The sequence below is a fragment of the Thunnus thynnus genome, chromosome 13 (assembly GCF_963924715.1).
Source record: "Thunnus thynnus chromosome 13, fThuThy2.1, whole genome shotgun sequence".
Classification (NCBI taxonomy): domain Eukaryota; kingdom Metazoa; phylum Chordata; class Actinopteri; order Scombriformes; family Scombridae; genus Thunnus; species Thunnus thynnus.
Window position 1 is genome coordinate 9,728,684 of NC_089529.1, and position 27,982 is coordinate 9,756,665.

At 39.1% G+C, this 27,982-nt stretch overlaps 2 protein-coding genes across 3 annotated transcripts; both read left to right on the plus strand.

Moving 5' to 3' along the window:
• Positions 1 to 1,520: 1,520 nt before the first annotated feature.
• amer1 (APC membrane recruitment protein 1) lies at positions 1,521 to 8,640 on the plus strand. Its single transcript, XM_067607690.1, has 2 exons — positions 1,521 to 1,940; positions 3,814 to 8,640. The coding sequence occupies exon 2, from the start codon at positions 3,924 to 3,926 to the stop codon at positions 7,023 to 7,025; it is 3,102 nt and encodes a 1,033-aa protein (XP_067463791.1). The 5' UTR covers positions 1,521 to 1,940; positions 3,814 to 3,923; the 3' UTR covers positions 7,026 to 8,640.
• Positions 8,641 to 10,103: 1,463 nt separating this feature from the next.
• On the plus strand, positions 10,104 to 25,629 carry zc3h12b (zinc finger CCCH-type containing 12B). 2 transcript variants are annotated; one of them, XM_067607691.1, is made up of 6 exons: positions 10,104 to 10,356; positions 15,576 to 16,356; positions 16,499 to 16,638; positions 16,856 to 17,090; positions 17,391 to 17,497; positions 17,585 to 25,629. In XM_067607691.1, exons 2-6 carry the CDS (start codon positions 15,725 to 15,727, stop codon positions 19,009 to 19,011), a joined length of 2,541 nt encoding a protein of 846 aa, XP_067463792.1. In that variant the 5' UTR covers positions 10,104 to 10,356; positions 15,576 to 15,724; the 3' UTR covers positions 19,012 to 25,629. The 2 variants fall into 2 exon arrangements, with proteins under 2 accessions (XP_067463792.1, XP_067463794.1); XM_067607693.1 differs by lacking the exon at positions 10,104 to 10,356 and adding an exon at positions 10,450 to 10,886.
• The last annotated feature ends 2,353 nt before the right edge of the window (positions 25,630 to 27,982 follow it).

Here is a 27,982-nt window from a genome sequence, read left to right on the forward strand (position 1 = left end):
GCGAACTTTTGCTTCATAACCTTTCACATCTGAGTCAAATATATTCAACAACAGTAAGTGTCGCCTTTCATTTCAAGTTTGTGTACACACTTTGGTTTGCATTTCTACATTAAACACACATGCTTGTAATGGATCATTAATTAGTTACTAGACATTACTTATACATTTTGAAATTATAAATTCTAAGACACTATTTACTTCAAACTGGGGTTTATGAATGAATACTGAGCTGGATGGTTTACAAATGACTGTTGATATGTGTAATTAATGCAGGTTTCTCTGATGCTGAGCTTTAACTTGAAAAGCAAAACTCCTGCTTGTGTTGCCAGTAAAAATGTGCTTCAGTCACGCCACCCCTAGATTATACATGTCCAGTCAGCATGCAGAGGAACATAATACCCACTCCTTTTTAACTCCTTTTGTTGAATAGCTGTCCCGTTACTCACAACACTCTTGCTCAAACTGCTGCTTTGCAGTTACTAAAAGTGTTTTCCTTAATTTCCACACCAATCAGCAATGATTTTCATTACACAGTAGCAGATGAAAAAATACCTTAACTCATAAGGTTCCCTTCCTCAAGCACCAAATTACGTAATGTTAAATATATTCATACAGAAACATATTCAAGATTCAAGAAAACTTTATAGTCATTTCACAGTACTCACATACATCGAAATGAAATGCCGTTTCTCCCAGACCAAACACAGTGCACTTGTAGAATAAACGAATTCAACAAACTTAACTAAAAATAGAAGATTCCTAAAAAATACATTAGGAAAGTTTCAGAAACATAAAGTAAAGGAATTATATAAATACACACAAGTACACAAAAGTATAAACGTGTTTAAATAACAGCAATGGTAACATGAGGTAATGCAATGAGTTTGCAGCAAGGCATTTAACTGTTGTGACAGTGACTGATGCAGTGTGGAGGTATTGCACTGAAAGTCCAGTGTCACTGGTGTAAAGTGTCCAGTGAGGGGTGGGGGTTGTTCAAGGGAGAGTAAGGGGGGTAGGTGTGCTTGTGGGGAGGGGTGGGAGGGTGGAGGGGGGTCCATAGTGGATGATGATGTCTTTTTTTATTAATAAAAAGACCAAAAGAATATCTATCTCCCCACTTTATTGAGTACATGAATGAACATGAGGTATATTCTTGTGAACTAAATGCCTGGGGGTGGGCTGGGGGTCACAAATACCACATAAAAAATGGAAAGAATATTAAATCCACATAAAAACAACAATGAATAAAAAATACATAAAATAAATAAAAGAATAGAATAGTTAAATAAAGACATAAAAAATACACTCATTAACAATTTTTACAGCTTTCTTATTAGTGCAAGATTTAATGGTCTGTAAGTGCTGCTCACATTCTTTATGTAAAACTGAGAAAAGAGTTTTTATGTTGGCAAACTTACATTTAAAAATATGAACCTTAGCTAAGACAATAATAATGATAATTAAGTGATGATGTGAGCTTGTCTCTCATTCCACTATCGTATTGTAAACCTATAACACACGTGTTGCGTCACTAGTATGCGCCGAGAAGGAGAGTCACCAAAAGGAGATTTGGGGAAAAAAATCACCTGAGAAGTGGCGAGAGGACGTCATCATCCAGCATTTAAACGCTGGCGTTTTTGAGAACATTTGAACTCAAATCGACATGCATGGCTAAAATAGACACAATAATGTGTAGCTGATGCATGTTTTTTCACAGTGCCGTTTAGCTGCAATGTGGTTTAACATCAGCCACCGCTAACAGCAACATTACAGCCTGTAACGGGAGCGTTAGCTGGAGACAAATGAGACCGTGTCTGGTTAAAGCTACTCCGCGGCCCCGTGTCGACTACAAACCAGCTGCAGGTACCGAAAGTTGAAGAAACCTCGCAGTGAGAGGTCTCCAGGTTGACAAACAAACATTTAGCTCCGGGCTGTGTTTGGTAAGTTTGTTTACTTTGTGTCTGTGTTAGCTAACGTTAACCCTGCATCGTTAGGTTGTGCTAATGTGGCATCAGGGGTTAGTTTGTTTACACCTGAGAACAAATGACTCAAACTGGCTCTACGAAGGTTTGTTAGTTGGACTGAGTTTTATATAAACTGCCTGTAGTACCTTTAGTTGACCTTTTCTTTGCCGAGGCACTCATGAAAACTCAAATTTGGAGTATTTTTTACCCACCACCTCTGGTCTTTATTGTGACCGAGCGACCACAGCTGTAGCATGAAGCTGTGGTTCTCAAAGTGCGGTCCGGGAACCTCCAGGGGTCCCCAGCAAAAAGGAGTATAATTTATTTTCACTATAATTCCATCCATAAGTAACAATGACAATGTATGACTTTTTTGTTCATGGATTTCATACACTCTCTATAATAAAACCTCAAATAGCAAAAATCTTATCAGATGGGGGACTCTGGGACAAAGTCTTATCAAATAGGGGCCCGTGGTTTAATTTGTGTCAGTTTTTCTCTTATGTAGGTGATTTTGTGTGACAACACGTACATGCAGTGGATAGTCTTACCTTAGTCTGTCTCAACAGACAGGTTTATTGCCAAGTAGGTTTACACATACAAGATATTTGCCTTGGTGTTGTGGTGCATAACAGTCCAAAAATAGGAGATAAAGAGAAAAGTACCACTACGAAAGATAGGTGATATAACTATATAAATACAAATTTACAATTAAAATGTGATATGGTAATATAGTAAAAAATATATTCCAATTGAGAAGAGCTATGGAATTATACAAGATATTGACTGTGAATGTAAAATGTAAAAGTTCACAGTAAAAACGATACATGTGATGTGCAAATGTGAAATTACAAATAATTGTGTTAATGTAACGTGTCATTTTTCAAAACATTAACATAATGTTTAGTGTCCATACTTGCATGCAAGTTTAGGTATACAGCACTGTAAGTCTATATTTATTGGTTTGGTTAAGTTTTATTCTGCCACAAAATAATATATACATGACACACTACATACAAAATATATACACAAAACAAAAAACACAGAAGCAGAGGCACTTCAATAGAGTGTGAGGTATGTATATGTGAAAACAAAAATAATGTAAAATTTTGTCAATGTAAGCATTTAACTGTGTTTAACAGCACAATTATTTTACGCAAACCAACATTTTTACATTTATTTATATGACTTTTCTTCACAAAGGCTTGGCTCTTGACTTTACAGAGAAACATGCAACAAAATAACACTTAATTGGCCATAATGGACCAAGATAAAACATCCAATATATAAAAACTGGAATGAAGCCAGCAAAGTTGGGAGCCTGTGTCCAATGCCAGGTGAAATCACTGCATGTCACAGATGCTGTATGAGAGGAAAAGCACACATGGCCAGACAAATCACAGCTCACACAGTGGAACGCATCATACAGACAATTGACACAGAGGCTCGAGAAAATCCACACTGACTCTAAGAATAATTTATAAAATATGAAGTAATAATTTCTTTTGTATATTTTAGCAGACTAAAATGTTTGTTGTGATTATGTCAATTATATGACTCTAATTTTCAATAGTAGTAATAGCACACACCCCAAGACATGGAGGCAAAGAGAAGAGAGCAAAACTTGTTTTTTCACCATCTGTTTATGTTAGATTACATCAGTGGATGGCAAAAGTAAAACAGGCTTGTGGCCACAGTGATACAGATGACATGATGGGTGTTTTGGACACTGGAATACCAACCGCCTGATGGAAATAATGTTGAAATGCAATGTTTTTGCTTTAAATCAATGTGTTTAGTGTTACATTTTAATTGATCATTGATTTTGGTCTCCACTTTCTCAATACAGGGCTTATATCAGATGGAGGACAAATTCACCGCTGTCATCCAGTGAGCTGATTGAGAAGATTCTGCTGCTATGCCTTCTGTCAGTCTCATGCTTCTGTAAACGTGGTAGCCATGGCGTCTCGCAAGGTAGATGAGCTTCCGAATGACATGAAAGATTTAGCCACAGTCAGCCCTGGACATCCCTCACGATGTGGCCCTGATGACATAACGGAAGAGCTTCACTCAGATACGATGAACACTACCGCGAAATCTCAGAAATCAGGGAAATTTAGGAGGACTGCGCTGACTTTCTTTGGAGTTCGCAAAAGCATCTGTATCTTACCGAGTTTTTTTGGAGGCAGGAGTAAAAATCTGAACAAGTGGTCTTCCAAGAAAGGAATGTGCAAAAGCAGAACACATGATGGGCTAAGTAAGGTTAGTCATGATGACAATCTGAGAAGTGGGTACACCTCAGCTGGAGATTTTGAGTACCACAGCCAGAGGGACTCGGCTGGAGAGCTCCACAGTAGCTGTCAAAATGAATGTAGTCACCCCGCTGCTGACCAGAAATCACTGACCCTCACCCGGCAGAAAAGGGGTTTTAGGAGTCTTTTCAACAGTTTTAAGCATCACAGAAGCCACAGAAATGTTGGATCGGACAAAACTGAAATGATTGCAATGTCCTCTTCTCACTGCAAGAAAGAGGTTCCTGTTGTCCAGGATAACACCAACCAGTTTGTCACAGAGTGCCTGGGATCTGAACCTGACGTGCCTGATTTTGAAAATGTTATATGTGATATTTCCATCGGTCCTGAATGTATTGATGCTGATGCGATGGCCTTAGAGAAGAGCGTAGAGAAAGAGAGCCCGAAATCTGAGCTCGATGATCAGATGTGTGATGATCAAATGGAGGAAATGAATTTGATGGCCATAGTTTCCAGTGAATACAAGGAGAGTTCCAGAGGACACAGCGAGCCCTGTCTGAAACTTGAGATGATGCCCGAGCCTGTACTGAAGGCTGAAGCGCCTGCTGGCTCATCCGATCAGCTCAACCTGATTTTTGGAGAAGTTGCGTCATTAAAGAGCTTTGATTCACTCACTGGCTGCGGGGACATAATTGCAGATCAAGAAGACGACAGCATTACAGAGAGCACGGTTTCTGGAGAAAGGAGTAGGAATGGAGGAAAGAGGGCCTCTTGCTATCTCACTTATCAAGGTGGCGGCGAGGAAATGGCCTCGCCCGAAGATTTGGATGAGGAGTGTCTTCAGGAATTCTGGGGAAATAACACGTCAGAGGAAATTTGCTGCACTTGTAACCAAGACCACACGGATATGACTACTGACCTGACAAGTTCTCACAATATGGACTTACTGAACAGTAACAGTGCACAACAAGCCAGTGGCATGGACACTTCCATTGCTGATGTGTTAACTCCTCAGAGTGAGCATCAAGAGTCAGTTCCAAATAGTGATGAGGGCTACTATGATTCAACTACCCCGGGTCCAGATGAAGGACAAGAAAAATCAGACAGACTAAGGACAGACAGATTGCCCAGGGACAGTTACAGCGGTGATGCCCTCTATGAACTTTTCGCACCAGACGAGAGTCTTATCAGTCCACATTACGAAAACAAATCAAAGCTGCCCACTTCCAAACAGAGCGAATATGTAAGCGAGCCAGAAGATGTGACAGATTCCGCCTTTGCTCCAGAGATTAATCGATTACAAATAAGCACTGAACTGTATCAAGTTCACGACTTTCTAGAGATGCCGAGCACGTGCGGTAAATCCTCAGAGTTGGCACGAAACACGGTGGGTCTGCAGGAAATAGGCTTGAAGAAAAACTGTAATTTGAATTCAAAGCCACAAGCGTCAGTCAACAAGAATAATATTGAACCAGATGTATTTGATGAAAAGGGAGATATGCTCGCTTCCTCTGAAAAAATAACAAAATCCATAAATGCTGACTGTGAGAAAAGGCACAGCAGCATATCATTCGGAAGCACATCCAACCCAGATTTTGAAGCGTTTTGTGAACCCAAAGAGCAGCATCTTGAGGAAAACAAGCCTGTGGCTTTGCCGTACAAAAATATCAATTCTCAGTCTCCAGATTGTAACAATGATTTGGATGATGGACAAGCTGTGTGTTTCTCACAAGCACTTGTGGACTACACAAAACACTCTCAGATGCTGAGTAACTTGCACAACAGTGTGGACGGTTTAGAGACAAACTCTGCTTTCACCCCAAATATGCAGGCCTTACCTACCATAGTCACATTCGATGTAGTGGATATGCATAACGAGGGTGAATACGATGAGCAGATTCACATGGAACTGGAGGAGGACATCTCATCGCCCTATCAGGAATTTGAAGAAAGCTACCTACAAAAAGACGCATTTGCTGAATGTGACTATCAAATGTTAGACCTGTATGAACAGAACCTGATAAGTAATACATGGGCAATTGCTAGTCTCCCACGGCACCTAGGCCTTACAAGAGTCAGCCAGTCCATGCCTAATCCATTGTCTCTAGACAGGAGAAGTAGGTCTCTGGACACAGAAAGCCTTGAATTAAAGATGCCTGACGCGTACAGAGAGAACAGAGCTGCTATCGTTTCTTGTCCTCAAACTGAGAAGGACTCTGAAAGAGATTCCTCACCATATTACAAAAAGAATGTACTCATGTCCGCATCAGAGGTTAGAGACAGTAGCAGCATTATGGCCTTATCATGGCAAAAAAGGTCAGAAATGGCTCTAAGCCTTCCTTTGACAGATGGGGAAATAACTGAAAAAGTCCAGAGTCTCAGTCAAACCCAAGTAAAACACAAAATATTTTCAAATTCATCCAGCGGTGATTTTCCCAGCAGTAAATCACAACGTCTTTGCTCTAATGCATTGGACAGAGTGTCCTGTGATTTAATTTCACAGAACACAGAGCTTTACAATAGACAGTGTCACCTTCCTTTGCAATCAGACTCTTGTTTACCTCATAGCACCTTTGTTTATTCTGAAATGATGGGGGAGGTATCAAATGATGCCGGCGAGGAGATGTTTTGTAAAGCTGCCACTGATTTGCAATCCTATAATCAGTGTGGTAAAAGCAGACAAGTGGCTGATAGGGAGGGAGTATCTCATACTGGAAGTCCTCTGAACGCAGGTGTGCCTAAAGATGAAACGCCCAGGGATGTGATGTGCCCCGTGGCCTGCAACCAACCCGAGACAGCCTTCGATTGAAAAGGCTCTCAATCATACCGTTGGCGTTTACACGTGCCGACGAGTGTTTTTATGTTACATCTGAATTGTCGCGTAATTTTTACTTGAACAAACGATTCCTTTGAAAAGTTGTCGTACATTGTGATAGACAGGACATGAATTGAAATGATACTGAAATGGAGTGAAGTCTGTGCCATCATGCTGAGTCAAGTACAACGCTGTCTTATTGGGAAGTCGAAAGGGATTTTCTGCATTTGCACAGTCAACAGCTGCTTGCTTCTCACACGTCACATACATGTAAGTCCATTGCAAGTATTTAAGCGAGTAATGAATGTTTAATTTGCATTGAAAATGTTCACAGGCTCATCTCATTAAGCTATTGAATTTTACTCAAATGTTTATACTCATATGTAGCCTCAGTAGCCAGGTTTCATTAGTAATGCTACGGTTCATCAACCTGGTTTCCATTAGCACAGCTAGCCAAGTCTTGCCCACATTGCCAGTTGCCTCTAAACCACATGTGTGCTTTTGCTTTAAGTGAGTTATGTTTGTGTTTACTGCTTTTTCACAATCTCTCTTTGCTCCAGTAAGGCTTAAGTTGGCCTGTCATGATGATTAAATTTAGCATTTCTAGCTGTTTTCTTGGTTTATCTCATTTCAGGCCGAATTGGGTTTAGGGGGAAAAAAGAGAGGAATTTGTAGTTTTTAATAAAATAAACAAAAAATGTGAAATTGTTGACTATTTAAATATCTCAATCCACAATATAACAAGTGTCTCCTTTTTATTATGGGGTATATTTGAAATACATCAGGCCATGTTACTGTTTTTGGCTTAACCTCAACATAGCAGCAGCAGGTATAGAAAATGTACAGATGGACTGATAGTTCTTGCATCTTAACTTCAGCTGCCACTTCATTTACATACTGTAGAAAGCCTCGCAAAGCTACTTCATTTGTATAGCACATTTCACACGCTGTTACACTGTCTATGAAAGTGCTTTACAAAAAATGAATAAACAGCAGTAAAATATCAATAAAAATAGTAGAATTAAATGCAGAAAAAAAAGCTAGTAGCATCTAATAATCTGTAACTTACTGTGTTTGCTTCTGACCTGATGAACCAATTTGGCCTTACTGTGGGGAAAAATGGTTGTTTTTCCAACAGCTTGACCACCTGTGCAGTGCAAACTTCTTATTGAAATGATGCACTCCATTATTGCATAACTGTAAGCTTGTGGAAAAAAAAAGTATTTGAAAAATAGTTTGATCTTGTTTGGAATTGAAATGTGTCAAAAGATAAACTGGTATTTTCACCTTGTATTACCTTGTATTATTTTCTTGTGAATTTAATGTTTTATTGGTCAGATGATGTAGTTTTTTATAGTGTAATATTGAACACATGTCAAAGAATTTGTATTTATATTCTCAGCTATTTGTACACTGTAACACTGTATTCAAAATGGTTATTACAAATTGGCAATATTTTTTTTTTGTTTGGGGTTTCTTTGGGATTTTTTTTTTTATTATTGTCTCAAAAGTTACATCTGTTACATCAGGGGATTCCCCCGGAAAATCCGTTATCGTTTTGTCAAAGTGGAACACTGCCTCACACTAAAATAAACACGACAAGACATCATGCCTTTCCATTTTCATTTTTGCTTTCTCTTGTGTATGAAATGTATTCCAACATCTGTTGGGCCAAAGGCAGGGAAGCTTTGGCAGACACACACATATACACATATATTAAAAAAAACACATTTACACTGTAAACTGTCTGTAGTTCAGAGATTCAAGTTCACCTTAACACCTGGACAAAATGTATGTACATGAAAGCCTTCAGTCTGATTCAAATCCAGGACTGTTGACACAAAGCTGCTGTGCTGCCCCATGACAGAAACACTACACAATTTAGAAATCACTTACACCTGTGCACATTTCACTACATACACACAAAGGATGGGTTAAAGGATAGGTTCACAGTTTTTAAGTCTGTCTTAAAACAACAGTCAGGTGTCCATATGAGCACTGAAAGGTTTTCCTCGCTGTAATCATTCCTCCTGATCACACTTAAAAGATCCCTTTCAGATGCGCTTTAACTGTAAGTGATTGTCCACACAGTCATTTTGTGCATAAATGCATTTAAAAATTTATCTGAAGCTTATATGAGGCTCCAGCATCTGAGTTAATCATATCAAGTGGATATCTGCCACATTTACAGTCTTTTTTGCATCAAATTCCCTCTTTGTGTTTCCTTGGACAGTGTTTCCCTGTTGAGCTGCGATGGAAGTATAATAAAAAGAGGGACTTTGGCACTAAAAAGACTATAACGTTGAAAGATATTTACTTGATTTGACTTATTTGGACAGCTGAAGCTTCATTTTAGCTTCAGATAAATTTTTAAAGTCTCCCTCCACTCAGAAATGTTTTTTCTTCTTGGTCCTTCAGTTGGATGTTTGAGCTTCACTGTGCAGAATGATGTATGTGCAGAGTTTGACACTAAAAGGCTGTTTTTCACTTTCATTTGCTGAAAGTGGAAAGTTTCTGTTCTCATTAATCTGATTTTAAGGGGATGTCACAAATCAAGCTCAGAGGCCTCTCTGAGCTTGATTTGTGACATCACAACTAGTTTGGAGCCATTCCTGGTCCAATATTTAATTTACACAAGTGTGATGTGGAAACTTGAAACCGCCAGTGCCCAAACACTGAGAATGAACTTTACAGTGAAGCAGGAGACATCTTGTGTCCAAAAGTTAAACTTGAAATGGAATTATATTTTATTTATAGATTCTGGAATTTTTAATGAAGGGCGAGTAGATTTAATTTCAACGATCACATCATTGTTCCAAGCAGAGTCTGTTTATATGTAATGTAATAATATATGTCTGGAGGGGATCTTTAAATAAATTCTTCCACAGAAGGAGGCTTGTGGATTTTGGCCCCCATCACTTGCATTTTAAGTGCATTATTAAGGGATCTTCTAATGGCCAGTATGAACAGGAGGAATGATTATGTTAGGAAAAACGTAAAAACGTGTTTCAGTGTTCATTTGAACATCTGACTGTTGTTTTATGCCAGACTTGAAAAATTATGAACCCGTCCTTTTATGACAGTTCTCAAACTGTCCTTACGAGCCACCAAGGAAGCAGCACAGAAGCCCTGCGTTTATGAAACGCCTGATTAAGCAGCGAGGAACAGCAATCCAGTTTGTAACGGTGCTCTGAACCCCCCGGTGTGTTTTCACAGCTTGGGTTACTTGTTTCGCTCGCGTTATCTGGCAACCCCGACCAAACTGCGACAGCGCCAATGGCAGCAAAACATAACTGTAACAGGCGAGGAGGATGACAGCAACAAGGTGAGATGAGCACCGTGGGGAAGTCAAAGATGGCAGTGATTTACGGGCAGTGTATGTAGATAATCCTGTTGTGCTGCTGTGGTTTCACCTCCGTGCGAAATATTAAATCATCGTCAACTTTTATCTCAAGTTACTGTAGTATTCCGGCAAACGTTAGCAACAACGTTAGCAACCTGGCGTTTAAGTTAGCCTCTGGAGCTAATGAGTTTGCCAGCTATTATTACCGTCAACTACCGAGCTTGCTGCTGTTAACTAAATAGAGACCAGGGTTGCCTGACAAGCTTAGTTAGTTAGCGCACAGTAAGAGTTATCTGAAAGCTCTCTAACCATTAAGCAACAAGAGAAACCGAAGTAGGCCGGTTAGTTTATTTAGCTTAAATGTTGACTCTCCGTCTGGCTAAGTAACGTCAGTGTGCTAACCGTAACTCGGGGCCTAAGGGTGTCAAACCAGTTATCTCTGATCAAATTCAGCCACAAATCTGACGTCGTGTGCTGTAGTAATAATATAACGAAACTAGAAAAAGTGTACAGTAAGTATGAGATTTCGTGTACTGTCATAATTGTTTAACCTTCCTCCATTTCATCCCTCTCAACTCATGATGCTGTTGCTAATGATTTCCAGCACTTCAGTTTTTTTTTGTTTTGTATTGACGTGTCCACTAGTTAGCTGATGGATGCAACACCACAGTCACCCAGCTGAGTAAACTCAAGTAACAGTTTAGGATGGTCACTGTCATTGGGATCAGTGCAGTGTTTGAATCTAGTTGTATATGCATGTGTTGTTCTGTTAAGTGAAGGTAAAACTAGCTGAATATGAGAATACAATTCAATCTTCACTTCTCTTTCTGTCTACTGTTAACGTTACCCCGCCAAAGCGATATTTTCCTCTGTTTAGTCTTTGAAATAAATCTAGTTTTCAAAATGTTTAGACACATAATTAATTGTATAATTCTGTGACAGGTGTCATTCTACATTAAAACGACTAAACTAATGAATTAGAAGGAAAAACGTAAACCCGGTTTAAGTAGAAGCAGACATCAATAGAGTAAAGTTGGTCAAAACTTAATGTAATGTTTGATATACAGTAGACTTTTACCTGTTAAAAGTTAAGATTGGCAGTGATTTGGGGGGCATGGCAGAAAGTATGAAGCAAGTTGTTTTCAGGTTGTATCCATGATGTTTGTATCCTCATGGATGTATTTTTTAAATTCATACACATATATAGAATTGATCCAGCTTCATTACCTGTATTTGGGGTGTGAAGTGCTGATTAGCCTGTTTTTGAATCTTAACACAATCTTAAGAGATGTGAAGAGTCATGGTCCATGTGCCCTAAGACTTAAGTACTATCTTATGTGTTTAATTTGATAGGTCTTGCAAATGATACCTTCCTTCCTGCTTGACTTTTAGCATGCATATTAGAGTATGTTTCTATAGCAAGTGAACATGACAGTCCTCTAAGATAAAAATCCCTGCACAGACGATCAACACACCAACTGTATACTTCAGCTTTCTGTTGAGCAACATAAGCAATTGAGAGTTAATCATTAAAAGATAATATGATTTAAAAGGTTAACTATTAATCAATGTGACATCTGTCCTTCATGGTGAAATGTGAAGGCTGTGGAGAACTTTGGTGTAAGTGCTCAGCAGTACATTTTGATGAGTGATGGATAATAATTATCAGCCTTGATTCAGTGTTTCCAGTGTAGCAGTATAAATGTCACGGAGCTAATGAGGCTAAAGTGAGATGGGAGCATAGTGCTATCATCTGAGTAACGCAAAAAACGGAAATAAGATCAGATATTGGTTTTGTTGGTTTCATGCCCTGGGTCACAGTTTACTGTAACTCTCGCTTGGTTATTTTTGCATATCCATGGTTAATAATATAAAGTCTTCATTATTTTTGTGTGTATTGGCACTTTTCAGCTTAGAAGATAAGTGATTTCTCGGTAAGATAAAAAATTTTTTTATCTTTCTTTGGTGTTGCAGTAGCCACAGATCAAGAGCATCTCGGTTTTCTAGTTTTGAAGTGATGAAGCTTCTTAAAAGTGAAAAGTCAAAGCTGTCATTATGCATAATACTGGAAACTGGTTAAGCTGATGGTGGGCAGAGGAGTGTAAGGAAGAGTTCAATGATCAACATTGCAGCTGATTTATAAAAATGACTTTCTTCTGTGTTAAGTTAAAGAATGCATGTAATAGTTACAGAATATGTGAATTACAATCTTGATCATTTTTGGACGCTGCTGGTTGGCTTTAAACTCTTAGTTTGTCAGTCTTTATGTTAAGACATCTAACTAGCCAAGCAACACATGTAACAAAAACTGACCACAGTGCATTTTATCTCAGCTCTGTACTGGACACTATGCAGGGTCAGCAATGTAAAAGATGGCTTCAGGGACCTGCTTCACTTGTTGCTATGAAACAGAACTACACGAGCCTGTGCATGTGCACAGATAGTCTGGAGGCCTTGCTGAGTCTAAGCCTATGAATCCGGAGGTGGAGGGAAAAGCAGTGGAAGAGCTCTGCTCTCTTTAACGTGTATTGATGTTGTCATGAAATGTCTGAAAAGGCAGTGGGCCGAGCTTATGTAGTGTGTCTGTCGCTAATCCTAAAAGTTCCACAACTGTGCCTCAGCATCCCTCCTTTTTTGTTTTAAACGTTACAACCTTAGTTTGTTCTCCATCCTTGTCACATAAGTTGTGATCAGTAGCGAGACAGTGTGCACCACTGATAACAAAGAATCAACATTAAAAGGTATGCATTGTAGCCATAGATTGACCCTCAAAAAATCAACCTTCAGTGTCCTCTATGAATGTCAGTCCTATGTATTACCTGTGGAGGATGTTGCCACTTATTCACTCTTTCCTTATGTTAACCAATGTTGAAAGTAGAAATCTCAGATAAATACATGGGTCAGCATGTGTTTTAAATTTGATTTTAAGATGCACTCATAAAAATCCAGATTGAGTTCTTCTTTTTCAATGGTCAGCACTGATAGAGGTCTAAGTAATGTGATATTTTATTGGAAAATGTGCTGCCTCAAGAGTTTTAGTGTAGAGTTGTAGTGTAGCTGTAAGTGTTCCGCATTTACTGGCTGCCTGAAGAGAGATGATGAGCTGTGTTTGTGTTAGTCGTGACTGGTAAAAAGGAGTTAGCTGATGACAAGGCTGTGTTGCTAGGCAACACACATCATGGGCTGCGCCTCTTGAAGCTCGAAGCTGGCTGTATTCTGCTCTCTGCAAGACTGGGGGAAAGTGTAGTCTAGTGTGTCTGTTCATTAACGTACTTGTTGTTAAGAATTTTCTTTTTACCGATATCAATGTGTAAAAATGTACACAACAGCGCTGCATGGTTTATACTGCAGGCTGAAATCCTGCACTGCTTTGCCATAAAACAGCTTTGTTCACTAAGGAATTCTGTTCAATTCAGATTGTCTGTCAGAGGGCCGGAGGCGCAGGGATACACTGTTCAGCCCACACTCTGTCTCAGGTTATGTGAACTCATGCACTCACCTCATGCGTGTCTGGCTTGAATGCTGCTTGTGAGACCAGTAAGGCTTTTGTGCTTGCAGAAGTGAGAGCTGTTCTGCAGTACATTAACACATTTTGTGCAGGACGACTGGGTTTCATTTTAAAACCAATAAGCTGGAGAGACAACAGAGTCAGGTGGAGACTATTTTGTCTGTTGTTTGTATTTATATTTTTACATATGGCACTTACAAACAGGGGATTGTTGTCAGTGTCTATTTTAGTGAATAAAATTGTGAGTTTATGGGATATTCCTAAAACAGAAAAATATGTTAGTGACATGCAAAGGTCTAAAAAATACCTCTACCTGTATGAAGGTAGTGAAGCGGAGAAATTGTCATCATTTGCATTTTCTTTGAAGGGCTGGCATGGCTGGCAGACAAGTTTTACTGAGAATAGTTGACGCTGTTGACACCTAACATATGTAAATATTCACATTTCCGTCAACTGGTTTGCAACAGCTCAGGCAAAGAAGTTCACGAATGCAACACTGCTGTAAATGCTTTTAAAAGTTTGCACATGCTGGCAATTGCAGATCACAGCTTTAAGTACATTATTAGATGCCAAATTGTAAGAATCAGTGAGTTTGTGTGACCTGTAACATTTCAGAGGTGAAAGTTGGATAAGAATGATCATATTTCACTAGAAAGAGCAAACTAAACAAAATCTAGGCCAGTTGAGTTAAGCAGCATGTCAGCACTTACTCCACCCGCGTCAAAACCATTCGACCAATTGTGTATTAAACAGTCGTGCCTATGCGCTTCTGACTGAACCACAGACACCAAAACGCAGTCATACAGAGAGAACATGTGTTTTCCTGTATTCAAACTAGTCCTTTTTCCTGTGCTGCTTCCTGATGCTAGGGGCTGATTCTCCCCCCCCCCCTCCCTTCCCCCCCCCGTAACTTCTGTATTTGGGCATGCGACTAACATATTGTTTGTTTTTCTTTGAATAATTATGTCACTTGCTCTAGATAGCAGTGTTTACCACAGGTTGAGAATTGGTCTACCACAAATGGGGTGGTGGGTGGGAAGGTGAGAGAGAGAGCTAAAAAAGAGCACTAAATTCACAAGCGCGTTTCACTCTAGTAGACTATATTGTCATGCTACACTTGCAACTGCTTTTCTAAGGAAACTTTTGAAAGTAAGAATTAAATGAATAGATATAAATATTTTTTCAAAATAAAGCCTGTGTATGGGATACAGCATGGATAGTTATGTCAGCTTTTAAAAATAAGTTTATTTTGTTGCATTTCATCAGTAAAACACATATTAAAGGATCACTGTGTAGGATTTAGGGGGATCTATTGGCAGAAATGGAATATAATATTCATTCAAGTATGTTTTAATTAGTGGATAATCACCTAAAAATAAGAATCATTGTGTTTTCATCACCTTAGAAGGAGTCCTTTGTATCTACATAGGGAATAGGTCCTCTTCACAGAGCCTACCATGTTGCACCACAATGTTTCTACAGTAGCCCAGAATGGACAAACCAAACACTGCCTCTAGAGAGGGCCTTTCGCAAGTTTTGCGGCCACAGTAGGTTCTTCTACACGCTTAAAAGGCGAGGGTGAGGGGAAGGATATTCAGTTGGTTGCAATCTGCAACCTCACTGCTAGATGCCACTAAATCCTACACACTTGTCCTTTAACCAGTACTCTTCATTTGTGTTTTCTCTCTTTCAGGATTAAATAGTTCACATAGGGGAGACTGTATTACTTTGGCCCTACACAAAGAGCCTGTAGTGCTAAAGTCCAGCAATGAATAAGATTTCCTGGTTGAGGTGGAGGTGAGGAAGCATGGGGTGGAAATCTGAGGTGTCGAGGCGAACGTGATGACGGCATGGTCCATGGTGGAGAAGCTCAAAATGGAAAAACGCCCATGCAGGGAGGAGAACATTGACTCAAGCGAGGCCCAGCATGCCACTGATGAGTCTGAGGATGGAAGCAGCTCGGAAAGCGAATCTGAGGAGCAGCAACACCTGAAGGTTCAGGTGAACAACAACAGCTGTAAGAGGAGGGAGCCTTTGGCTGCCACAAAACCCCACCGCCAGCTCTGTCGCTCTCCATGCCTGGACCGGCCCAGTTTTTCCCAGAGTAGCACCGTGCAAGATTTTCGTGAGGATGACACCAGCGCAGGAGCAGGGATCAAGCATGCCAGTGACAAGGAGTACCAGACGAAGATGGAGTTTGCTTTGAAGTTGGGCTATTCGGGAGAGCAGGTGGAGACGGTGCTCAACAAGTTGGGGGCTGCTGCTCTTATTAACGATGTGCTCGCTGAGTTAGTAAGGCTTGGAAACAAAGTAGAGCCTGAAATTCAACCTTGCAGCAGTACGGCCACATCAGTATCACGCTCGCCCTGTGTTAAAGAGACTGTTAGTCCAGAGGTGTCAGTGGAAGAGGAATCTGTAGATACCTATGATAACCTCAGGCCTATCGTCATTGATGGCTCAAATGTGGCAATGAGGTAAGACGCTAAGAAAGATACACAAGTAGATGTAATCGGTTTGCGCTTCACACAGAAAGCACTGTTCCAAAACATTTCCCTCTAATGGATGTTCTTTTCGTTAGGTTTAATTAACCTTATATCACATTGTTTTGTTTTCTAGCCATGGAAACAAAGAGGTGTTCTCTTGCCGTGGTATCCAACTTGCTGTTGAATGGTTCCTAGAGAAAGGACATAAAGACATCACTGTGTTTGTCCCAGCCTGGAGAAAGGAGCAGTCAAGGCCTGACGCCCTCATTACAGGTACTAAAGCTATTTTTCCGGCAGTTGCTCTGCATTCATATCACTTATATCCTCATCACACTGGGACTATCTAATAGGCAGTTATTAATATTCTTGTTCTGTGATTCAAAAACTCTTTTTTTTCTGTTTACAACCCACATGAAATAACAGATCTTACTTAGAAACTGTTAATGACATGGTAATCAACATTAAAACTCAATTGAAATTTCTCTTTCAGATCAAGAAATATTACGCAAGCTGGAAAAAGAGAAGATCCTGGTTTTCACCCCGTCTCGGAGGGTTCAAGGCAGGAGAGTGGTGTGCTATGATGATCGCTTCATAGTGAAGCTGGCTTATGATTCTGATGGAATTATTGTGTCAAATGACAACTACAGAGACTTGCAAAACGAGAAGCCAGAGTGGAAGAAGTTCATAGAGGAGCGTCTCCTCATGTACTCATTTGTCAATGACAAGTAAGCAACTATGATGTGTTCTTATGGTAGCCAAATGATGTAAAAATGGACTCTAGGAGTCTGTCCCCCATCACCAGAATTATCTCACTCTACGATTTTCAATTTTTTTTTTTATATCAAAGTTCGTTAGTAGTATAAATGACATTTGTTTAAAAAAAACAAACAAACAAACTTTTAATCTGTGACATAATCTGTTTAGTCATTGTATTATAATATAAATAACCATTTTAAAAATTATTTTTGTGTGCTCAGATCAAGAAGTTGACATTTAATAATGGAAAAACTTTAAATGATTTATAGATTTATGCCGCCTGATGATCCACTGGGACGACACGGTCCAAGCTTAGAAAATTTCCTTCGCAAGCGTCCTGTTGTTCCAGAGCACAAAAAACAACCTTGCCCCTATGGTGAGTTTCCTGAATGTCTTTTTTGAATTTCAGTGTAATTTCAGTGTTTAAATTTCTTGACTTGATCTACTCTTTCTTTAAAAAAAGGGAAAAAGTGCACATATGGACACAAGTGCAAGTACTACCATCCGGAGCGCGTCAACCAGCCGCAGCGATCAGTGGCTGATGAACTGCGGGCCTTTGCCAAATTGTCTGCGGTGAAGACAATGAGTGAGGGGGCTTTAGTAAAATGCGGTACTGGTCCAGCGACTGTAAAAGGGGACATCAACTCTGAGGCCAAACGCGTGGCACCCAAACGTCAGTCTGACCCCAGTATTCGTTCAGTGGCCTGTGAACCTCCAGAAGCACTGTCCGTTGTTAGGAAGTCTGAGACAAATTCAGTGCCTTCCCTTGTGTCTGCTCTCAGTGTGCCCACCATGCAGCCCGCCAAGAGCCACGCAGCTGGGGCCTTGAACACCCGATCAGCCAGCAGCCCAGTGCCAGGTTCTTTGCAGTTCTCACACAGTTCTCTGGAGCACATGTCTAGTGTACAGTACCCGCCTATTTTGGTGACTAATAGTCATGGCGCCTCTGTTACATACAGTGAACAGTTCCCAAAGTATGACTCAGTTAGCGACCATGGGTATTATTCACTGCACAGTGATTTTTCAAACATGAGCATGAGCAGCATGCATAATGTCGACAGTTTCTGTAGCATGGAGCACGAGCATGGTGTGTATCAGAGAAACCCCAGCCACTGCCCTGAATCCTGCCTCAGCCATTCAAACAGCGACTCATTCTCCTCTTACGGGGACCTGTACCCAAGCTCTGTGGACAGCAGCTTAGAGGAGAGCATGAAGGGGCAGCAGCAGTCTCCCGCACAGGCTAGGATGCAAGCTTTCTCCCATGGGTTTCGTCATGAAGCACTGACTAGGGTACAGAGTTATGGACCAGAGGAGCCCAAGCAGGGCCCCCGTAAGCAGTCTGGAGCTCATCTTGCACCACATATCCAACATGCTGCAGTGGGGGCCAGGTCCAGTTGCCCTGGAGACTATCCCCTCACTCAGAATGTCCTCCCACCTCTGTCCTCACAGCCCACTCGCTCTCTTGGCATGACTCGTATGGACAGCGTATCAGATTCAAGGCTATATGATAGCAACCCAATGAGACAGAGGCGACCTCCACTGTGCCGCGAGCAGCATGCAAGCTGGGACCCTCTGCCTTGCGGTAATGAGTCCTACGGATATCACTCATATCCTCTGAGTAACAGCTTGATGCCGTGTTGCGAGAGGGTGATGGTACGCAGCATGCCAGACAAAATGGAACAAATTTGGAACTCGCCATGGGAGACCCCATCTGCAGCTGAACACCAAGAGCGGTATGTCATCCCAGACCACCAGTATCAAACATATCGGAACCTTTGTAACATCTTTCCTGCTTACGTAGTCCATTCAGTAATGGAGAAGAACCCTCATTTGACAGACCCCCAACAACTTGCCGCTGTCATCGTTACAAAACTGAGGTCATGCCATTGAGGGGTTATTAAACTTTCAAAATCGAAGTGATAAGGGAAATAAGCATTTTGATTGCAAAGATAGGCACTTGTTAAATGTTGCTGCATGTGCAACACCTGCTCTCAGGAGTTAATCATTTTTTAAATGTCTCTGATGCAAAATCTGGCTGTCAGGTTTTACATCGCTAAGATGACATAGAAGTAATCAGCATAGAGGAAGTTTGTCTGATCAGCTTAAGTAGAATTGTAAGATGTTTCACATATGAAGGCTACATTTTTATATGAAGTGTGGCGCACATGATATAAGGTAACAACTTACGTACAACACATTCATAATACCTGAGCAGGAGCTGCATAACAGCTTTGCACCATATCCATGATTAACTGAGCTGTTTATCATCGTTTTAGTTTTAGACAATATATGAAATAGTTAAATGTTCTTCAGATCAATGTAGATTGTATTTCTGCTGATTTAATTAATTACACATTATCTAAAAGTCATGATGGTCAGCTGATTAGCCATCATAATCTTAACGTAATTTAAAGACTAATCTAATTTGAACTAATGTAGCTAGCTAGTGTATTATTGAACCTTAACCTTTCGTGAGTCAATGTGAATTAAGTGGATTAATAAACGGGTCAGCCACACAGTCAAGATAGGAAATAGTTACACTCCCACATTTGCCTTATTAAATCTGACATGAGTATGTCAACATTTGTGCACCATGTAGCTTTTATGAAGATCTTGTTCAGGTCCTGTGAATGTGTTATGAAAGTGTTTTCTGGTGCAGTGGTACTATAAATAACCTTGCTTAGGTCTGCCTCTGCTGTAAATAATTCTCGTGACTTTTTTGTGCATTTATTTTAAAGATAAGTAAGAGGGAGGTAAGTACATACCTCACAGCATGAACTCTGACATTTAATGGCCTTATATCTGAATGACCTCACGCTTTAGTCGTCGTCTGATCGGTTTCAATGAAAGTCTTTAGTCGTTGAAGCCTCCTACTTTCAAATGTAAAGCACTATCTCAGTATCTAAAGAGATATATTTTCTCAGCCTCACTTAACAAAGCTACTATTTTGGTAGAATTTGACAGTGCACAAAGCAAGCCAAAAAGGAGATTTGACTTGTGTATATATGTGCACATATCTATGTACATATAATCACACAAAAGCCATTATTTCAAAGTCATTTATAAGCTGCTAAATAATGCCAAAAAAAGAATTTATATAGTGTCAGTATTCTACATAACTTTACATTTTGGTTCACACGATCGATTGGATTATAGTATAAACTTAACATCTGTGTTTGGATAATTTCCTATGGTGTACTGTATAGTTACCTTTCTGATTTTATTGGATACTACGTCCTGGATTTTCCTACTTCTATATTAGTCAAATTTGTTGTGCTGATTCTTTTCAGTGTGAAAATATTAGTATCTTTGTTTCAAACACAGTAGCTCTAATAAACTCCTTTGAGTTGTCAGTGGAGCAGTTTGTTTTCAGGAGCAGGCTTATTTTGTTTCAAAGACTACTTTTACATGCACTTAAGTTAGTCTGATGATTGCCAGCTTTTGTCAATGACCTGATTGCTGACAAATAAATGAGAAACTTAGTTTAAGGCATTAAGAGAAACTTGGTTAACACATCTAGATTTCTGATGGTATTCGGTCATTTATACACTTTCTACATGGTCTTTTTACATGTGCTAATGTGCATGATAGAGACCCAGAACAGGGAACACATCAGTAATCCAGCAGGATGAAAGGAAATGTTGTTACTAGTGCCCAGACTTCTTTGCATGCAGTATAAATAAATCCAAAGTCCAGTCTATGAACAAACATACTGATATCTCTATCATACAATAAAATGTTTACCATCAGGCTAGTTTGTTGAATTAGTCTGTTCATACAGATGCACAGTAGGAATTTGTTCAATTTACACTCAGTAACAATCAAAAAATGTCAGTGGGGCACCTAATAAGCTTCCTAAATAACATACTGTATTAGATGCACTTAAAATATGGCAAAATGCTGAAATGCTTTCTGACTGACCAACTGCATTTACACTTTTTTTTGTTTAATTAAATCTACCTATTGCAGTGCATCTATAAAATTTCATGCTATACCCTGATTTCTGACAGTCACCTGGTTTCTTATGTGCATGTGAACGTAGCAAAACTTTGATTTCACTGGGCTGTGATGTGACTTGCGTAGGCCCAAGTTGTAGAAACGTATCATCAGAGGAGATGGGAACAGTGTTTACCCTCACAGTTTAACGGTTTGCACAAGTAGTTCTATAACAGACTGAATATTTACCTGGTGTTGCATTTGTCAGATAAAATATAAAAATCTGCCTGTAACGATCAGGCCCGCAAGCGAGTTCGACATTGGACTCGTTTTGTGATATCTTGTAGAGTATGAGGTTTAATGTTTTTTTGTTTTTTTTTTTAAAAAAAAGAAGTGAATGCCAGAAAGCATGTTGAAGATGAGATATATTGTACTGTTTGGCTTTTTTTATGGGAGACTGAAGTGCTCAAATACAGATGTACAGTACGCATACATGCAGCCCGTCTCCCAGGATCATGGAAGGGTTTGGCTGTGCCTTGCAGCACATTGCTCTCAGGATGCTTTCAGTTTTCTAATTTTCAGTCTTTTTCCTGCCAAAAGAGTCTACTCTGATCTAGTAGTGATATATTTTGTGAAACTCCTACATGTAACATGTAGTACCTTAAAGTTAGTTATGTACAGTTGAAACATGGAGATGGCATTGCAAAACTTTGTACTTTTTCTGTATATCTTCGTTATGCACCTTGAGTTTTTGGAACAGCGGGCTAATAGGGTGGCTTTACGTGATGCAGCTTTAGTCAGATGTAGTAATGTTGATGTTCATCTGGGTGCCCAAGACAAAAAATGGGTGTTTAACTGCTTGAAGACCATTTGATTTCCCTATATTTTCATGACATGCTGATTATCTGGCAGGTGTTGAGTCAGTGAGCTTGATTGGATCTTTAAATTATACCCATGAGCGAGACTTTCATGCTCATGACAGGATGGATTTCCTTGATTTCAGTGATTAATAGCCTTTTTCTCTACCCCCACCCTCAGGATAAAGTGCTACATGAGACATGCAGCTTAAAACTGCAGAAAGGTCAAACCATGTAAAGCTAACCCAATAGCGAGATCATGCTTTGAGTGCATTTAAAGGGAAATGCCACTTAATTTCAGGATTCAGGTATGGTACTCCTAGGCCTACTCCGCCTGCTATTGACCTGCATGACTGAGAAATTTACAGTTTAGTATCACACGCCTGCAAAGAGAAGACAATAAAACCTTGTTGTGACTGAAATAACAAAAAATGGAAAGGGGGACAGTTTATTCTTTTTTGGTGGTTTTATTATTTAAAAAAAATAATTAAAAACACAGGGTGGAAGAGCTCAAACACAAAGTCCACAAAGTTGACTCTGTTTTGATGACATCACAGGCTTGGCTTTAGGAAAGTGTTCCTGCTTATTGTCTAAAAGAAACTGTATGAGAATTTTTAAACTGAGTGGTATTACTCTTTAACAGGGCTAATTATGTGAGCCTGACTTTGTCTCGTTGGTGGTGCTTCAAAAATCTATATTTCTTTATAATGTTTAGGTACAACCATGGTGTATGAACAGACATAAAGAAAAAAAACAAACATTTGAATGTGTTTTGCCCAAATAGATTTTGGGCTTTGCTGACTTTGTTTTTTCATGAAAAAAGACAAGGCCACTTTAGGCCGGCTGTCTGTTCATGAGAAGGTGAAACAAACTGCCTAAATGTTTCTTCATGTGAAACAATCAGATTGCAAGGCTGCTGTCAAGGTTGTTTCTGGCATTTGGCTAAAAGTTTGCGTGCCGTCCTTTTCCTCCTTGAGGTAGTTGAACTGTCATAGATTTCAAGAATTAGTGCAAAAAGTAGGCCATCACTAATAAAACTAAAAACATTACTCTGATTTCTAATTGAGAAACAAATTCAAGATCATCTGTGTAGACTTACATATGGTTCTTCGTGACAGCAAGATCTCCTTGAACCTGAACGCTGGACTAGTCCATTGCCCTGATGAACTCAGAGTACATTTTCTTAGATTGGTAAAGGAAGTAGTACTTTTATAGGATACACAAGACAAATCAACTATAATGAAAGCAGTCAGGGTTTATTATAGTGTTCTGTATTCAGTGTTGGAAATCCTATGTTCAGTATCAACAAGTAAATGATGATGATTGAATGACATTCACAGTCATCTATGACACTGCAGATTTACAGTGCATAAAATCAATGTGAAATCAATCATTTAAACTTGGACAGATCTCATTATATTGTCCTTAAATCTAGTTAGTTTGTGGTTTTATGAAGACGTGCATACATGATTGAACTTGAACTGTTCTCAAGCTTGTGTGTTACTATATCTGGCAAAGTGTCACATGGCTTGCTCGCTGTCATTAGATAAAATGCACTCATGAACAGCGTGGGCTTAACAAGTATTAGAGCAGATTCACATTTACAGCCCAGTGGCAATTTAATGCGTGACCATAATGTGGAAATTTATGGTACAGTAGCTGCTCTGATCCAAAAGGTCAGACTCTGCTTTCAAAAATCCCATCTGGACATTTTTGGACATTTTCCACCCGTGAACAAAAGAGAATGGAAGCTGAAAGAAAGAAATGTAGCTGATTTTGTCACTATGTTTTTCATCTATTTTTCTTTCTCTATTAGAGATATTTCAATTTTAACTACTTCCAGAAAGACACTGTTTTCACTGGGCCATAGACTACTCTCAAGCCAAAAATAAAAATCCCATGATCATAATAAAAAAAGATTTTCAATGTATCAATGCAGTATTTTACTACTTAGCCAAAAGGTAACACTAGAGGCCAGAAGGTGGTTTATAGTCCCCACCCTCCCTTTGTAAGTGCCGCAAACAACTAAGCCACAAATGTCTAGAATTGACTTTTGCTTGTTGATACAAATTGTATCTATACCTTGAATGTAACAAAATATGAAATGTATAATATGAAAATAGTTTTATTTAAATAAAGGGGGAAAAAAAATCAATGCCATAATGTTCGTGACACTGTGTGTCACTGGGAGTAGCCCATTGGTATGTACTAATTCTTACTGGGTACAGTAGTTAATTTACAGGGACATTAACGTGCTACCTACAAGTGCACAGATACCCTGTGTACAGCAGTAAGCATCATGTCCTCTCTGTACATAGTCACACGTGTGTGTGTATATATCGAAGGCGATCTGTAAATGTAAAAGTAACAGTTACTTCAGTTGTTCAAATACTTAGATCATTTCTGTGTTGTAACCTGTGCACCTTGGTTAAGTGCATCTATTTCCTCTGAATTGACATGTCTGCTTTATGCTATTTTAATGGGAATTTCAATATTTTTTAATATATTTTTGCCTAATAAAACATGCCAAAGTTATTCTTGGGTGGCTTTGTCAAACATAATTTCCAACACACGGGTTGTCATGCAGTGAATTCTGTATTTCAGAGGACAAAGGATTTCTTTTCTACAAACTAAGAGCAACTAACATAAAACGCAAATCTGTGTCTAACCTCATGGTTAAAAGCATGATACTGAAATTTCAGTTTGTGGTGATTGGCTGATCTTTGGCATCAGACGACATCACCACGTTTTACTAAAGTAGCATCACCTGGTAGGATGGACAACAGGCAGATAGCACTTTCAGTTCACTGAACGCTGAATTCAGTGCCAGTTTTTACTCAGATTTGTGTTTGATGTTTAACGCTCTTTCAAAATAGAGATTCTCTTTAAAATTGGAATTTACTGGAATGTCTGGGAGTTGATTTAGTGACTAACCCTGTATGTTGATAAAGCAGAGGTGTGTTGAATTGTGATTTCTTTTACTATTGGATTTTTCACCCATTGTGATCTAATAATTTTGGTATCTGAGGCTAGTTTGCATACTGTTGTTTGAAATGAACAGTCTGTAGCTTTCAGCTGGCCCTTTGGAAATTAGATTAGTGCTACTTTCAAGATGTGCAAGACTGACTTTTTCAATATAATATTAACTTAAGTTCAGAGTTGGTTGGTAATTGCTAAGATCAAGACCAAAGGGATTTTTGATGCGTACACACTATGTACCTGTAATGATGATTGAATAACACGCACACACATGGTTATGGTCAAATGATTGTGAACCTCTTGACTTCTTGCAGTTTGTGCTGCCACATGATTTAAAGATGGAATTGTTGGTGTACAGAGTGCCATGACAAGAGGTACACACGTGACTGTACATATATACAGTGTAATACTCAGGTTAAAACAAACATTTTAAATCACATACTTCGTCGTTTTCTAATATTGAAAAATGGAGTGGTGGTCACATTTCTGAAGTCGCATAGGTCTCCTGTTTGAGTAGACCATTGTGTCTGCAATGTAAAAAGGGAAAAATAAAGGTTTTTTTTCGTGTTGTGATGATCTGCAGTATTGTAATCCACACTGACTGGGAAGCATTGCTTTTGTAGACCAAAATATACAAAAATAGACTATTTGGGTCTGTGGGCTCAAACAAAATGTAAGTCTTAATGACAAAATGTGTTTCTCTCCATAAATAAAGCAGAATTCTGTTCAAACTGTGTTTCATCTTCTTTTTTTTTTTTCTTTAAGAGACAGGAAAGAGACTCGACAAGATTACAAAAACACGACTGTGTGGAAAGTTTTGTGTGGCAAACTTTTACATAAACAACATGGGATGTTCAACTGCGGAAATTGTGATGTCTGAGGGGAAGTTAAGTCACAAAATGTTTCCCTTTGTTGATTATGAAAGTTCATTTATCAATATGTATTCTCCTCCTCCAGCAGTTTATGCAGTATGTAACAGTTCCTGAGATTCAGCCAATTTTCTGCACCAACTATTCAATAACTATTAAATGGGAAGAATACAACCTGGACAAGTTCCCCTAGAAAAGAGGGGGGGAAACCCAAAAGAATACAGTTTAGATTTCAGTCATCGTGTTCACATTGACAGCTAAATTATCCCCTTTTGTGGATTTATTGGCTAAATGTTTTCATACAGTATCTTTGAAATGTCATATAATGTCTCCAACCCCTCTCTCTCTCTGTGTGTACAGCAGCTGCAGTTGTGCAACAGGTTACACAGCACATGCACACCATCTGCTGGCTAAATGGTGTAATAGCACACAGGCACACAAAACAGCAAGTAAAAATACTTTTCATGATTTTAAATAAACTCACTTTACAAACACTAAAATAGCCCATTTAACTAATACAATATACACCATAGTGAAAAAGGCTACGGAGAATCTTCAGACATGTAATGCTGAGCTGCACAGTATCATACAGCGAGAATTGTAGGGGAGAATGAAGTAAAGTGTATTTGTTTCAAATAACAGTTACTATATATACCCTAGGTTGTTGTGTACCCATTGAAATGAAAACTAGTTATCTAATTATTATGGTTTAAGTACAATGAGCCATCAAAAAAAGTTTGAAATTTACCCCAAGATAGGGGTAAAATGAGCGCTCTATGGGAAAGTAGTGCTACCATTAAATACTGATATAAAAATTACACAGAATCAACAAATTAATTATAAAATTAAAAATACTTGAACTTTATTAATGCCATCAATTTAACAAAGGCAAAAACTTGTATTTTTAAGTAAAACCATATGTTTGTGTCCTGTTGTTCAACATGTTACCTAAACATTTTCAGTAAAGATTTGACTATGATATTTGTGTTTTAGCTACAGAAAGTATGTGTGTGTAAATGTGCTTTTGTGTAAACAGACAAACAAAACAAAACAAAAACTTAAAGGAATTTAATTTAAAGGAAATTATAGGAAAAACTGGTCCAGGTCTGAATGCTTGACCCCTACAGTGAGGAGCTCTGTTATGCTTTGGGGGGCATTTTGCTGGCATGGTTTGGGTCCACTTGTCCCCTGAGAGGGAAGAGTCACTGCTAATCAATATAAAGTTGTTCTGAGTGATCACCTTTATCCTATGATGAAACATTTCTATCCTGATGGGAGTGGTCTCTTCCAGGATGACAATGCCCCCATTCATAGGGCACGAGGGGTCACTGAATGGTTTGATGAGTATGAAAATGATGTGAATCATATGCTATGACCTTCACAATCACCAGATCTCAACCCAACTGAACACCTATGAAAGATTTAGGACTGATGTGTTAGACAGCGCTGTCCACCACCATCATCAAAACACCAAATGAGGAAATATCTTTTTTGAAGAATGATGTTCATTCCTCCAGTAGAGTTCAGAGACTTGTAGAATCAATGCCAAGGCACATTGAAGCTGTTCTGGTGGTACGCGGTACACCTTACTGAGACACTTAATGTTTGCTTCTCCTTTAATTTGTCACCCGTCTGTATGTACAGCATGTTTGTGTGTGGCTTAAATTTAATATTAGTTAACAATTAGGTATTTATTCATCAACATTGTAACACTTGTAACAGGGTTCAAACATGAACAGTATCTCTGGTCTCTAGAATATCAGAAAATAGTTTTGGGGGTAAATTGAGCCATTGATTCAACTTGCCCCAACATCACTGGCACGTTTTACCCCACAACCTCCATTTTGGCAAAATTGTTTCACACAGTGGCTCAGATCCACAATTATGCTAAGTTTATAACCTTGTTTTGTAGCTTACACTGACTTAAATTAACATGTAATAATGTCCAAAACGTAACTTTTTTAATTAAGATACAAGACTGATAACTTTAGTAACATGATGAATTCACTTGGCATAACAAAAATTATTTTTTTTGCTCTGTTTTGCTTACCACTCTCCCCATGTGCTTGAGTCCAAGATGGATTGAGTAATGTGAACTATACTTTCTTAATTTGTGGTCACATGATTACTTTTGTTTATGGTTACCTAGATAAAGGGGGTGGCTCATTTTACCCACTGGCTCTGTTTACCCCGTTCTCCCCTACATGATCTCATCTGTTG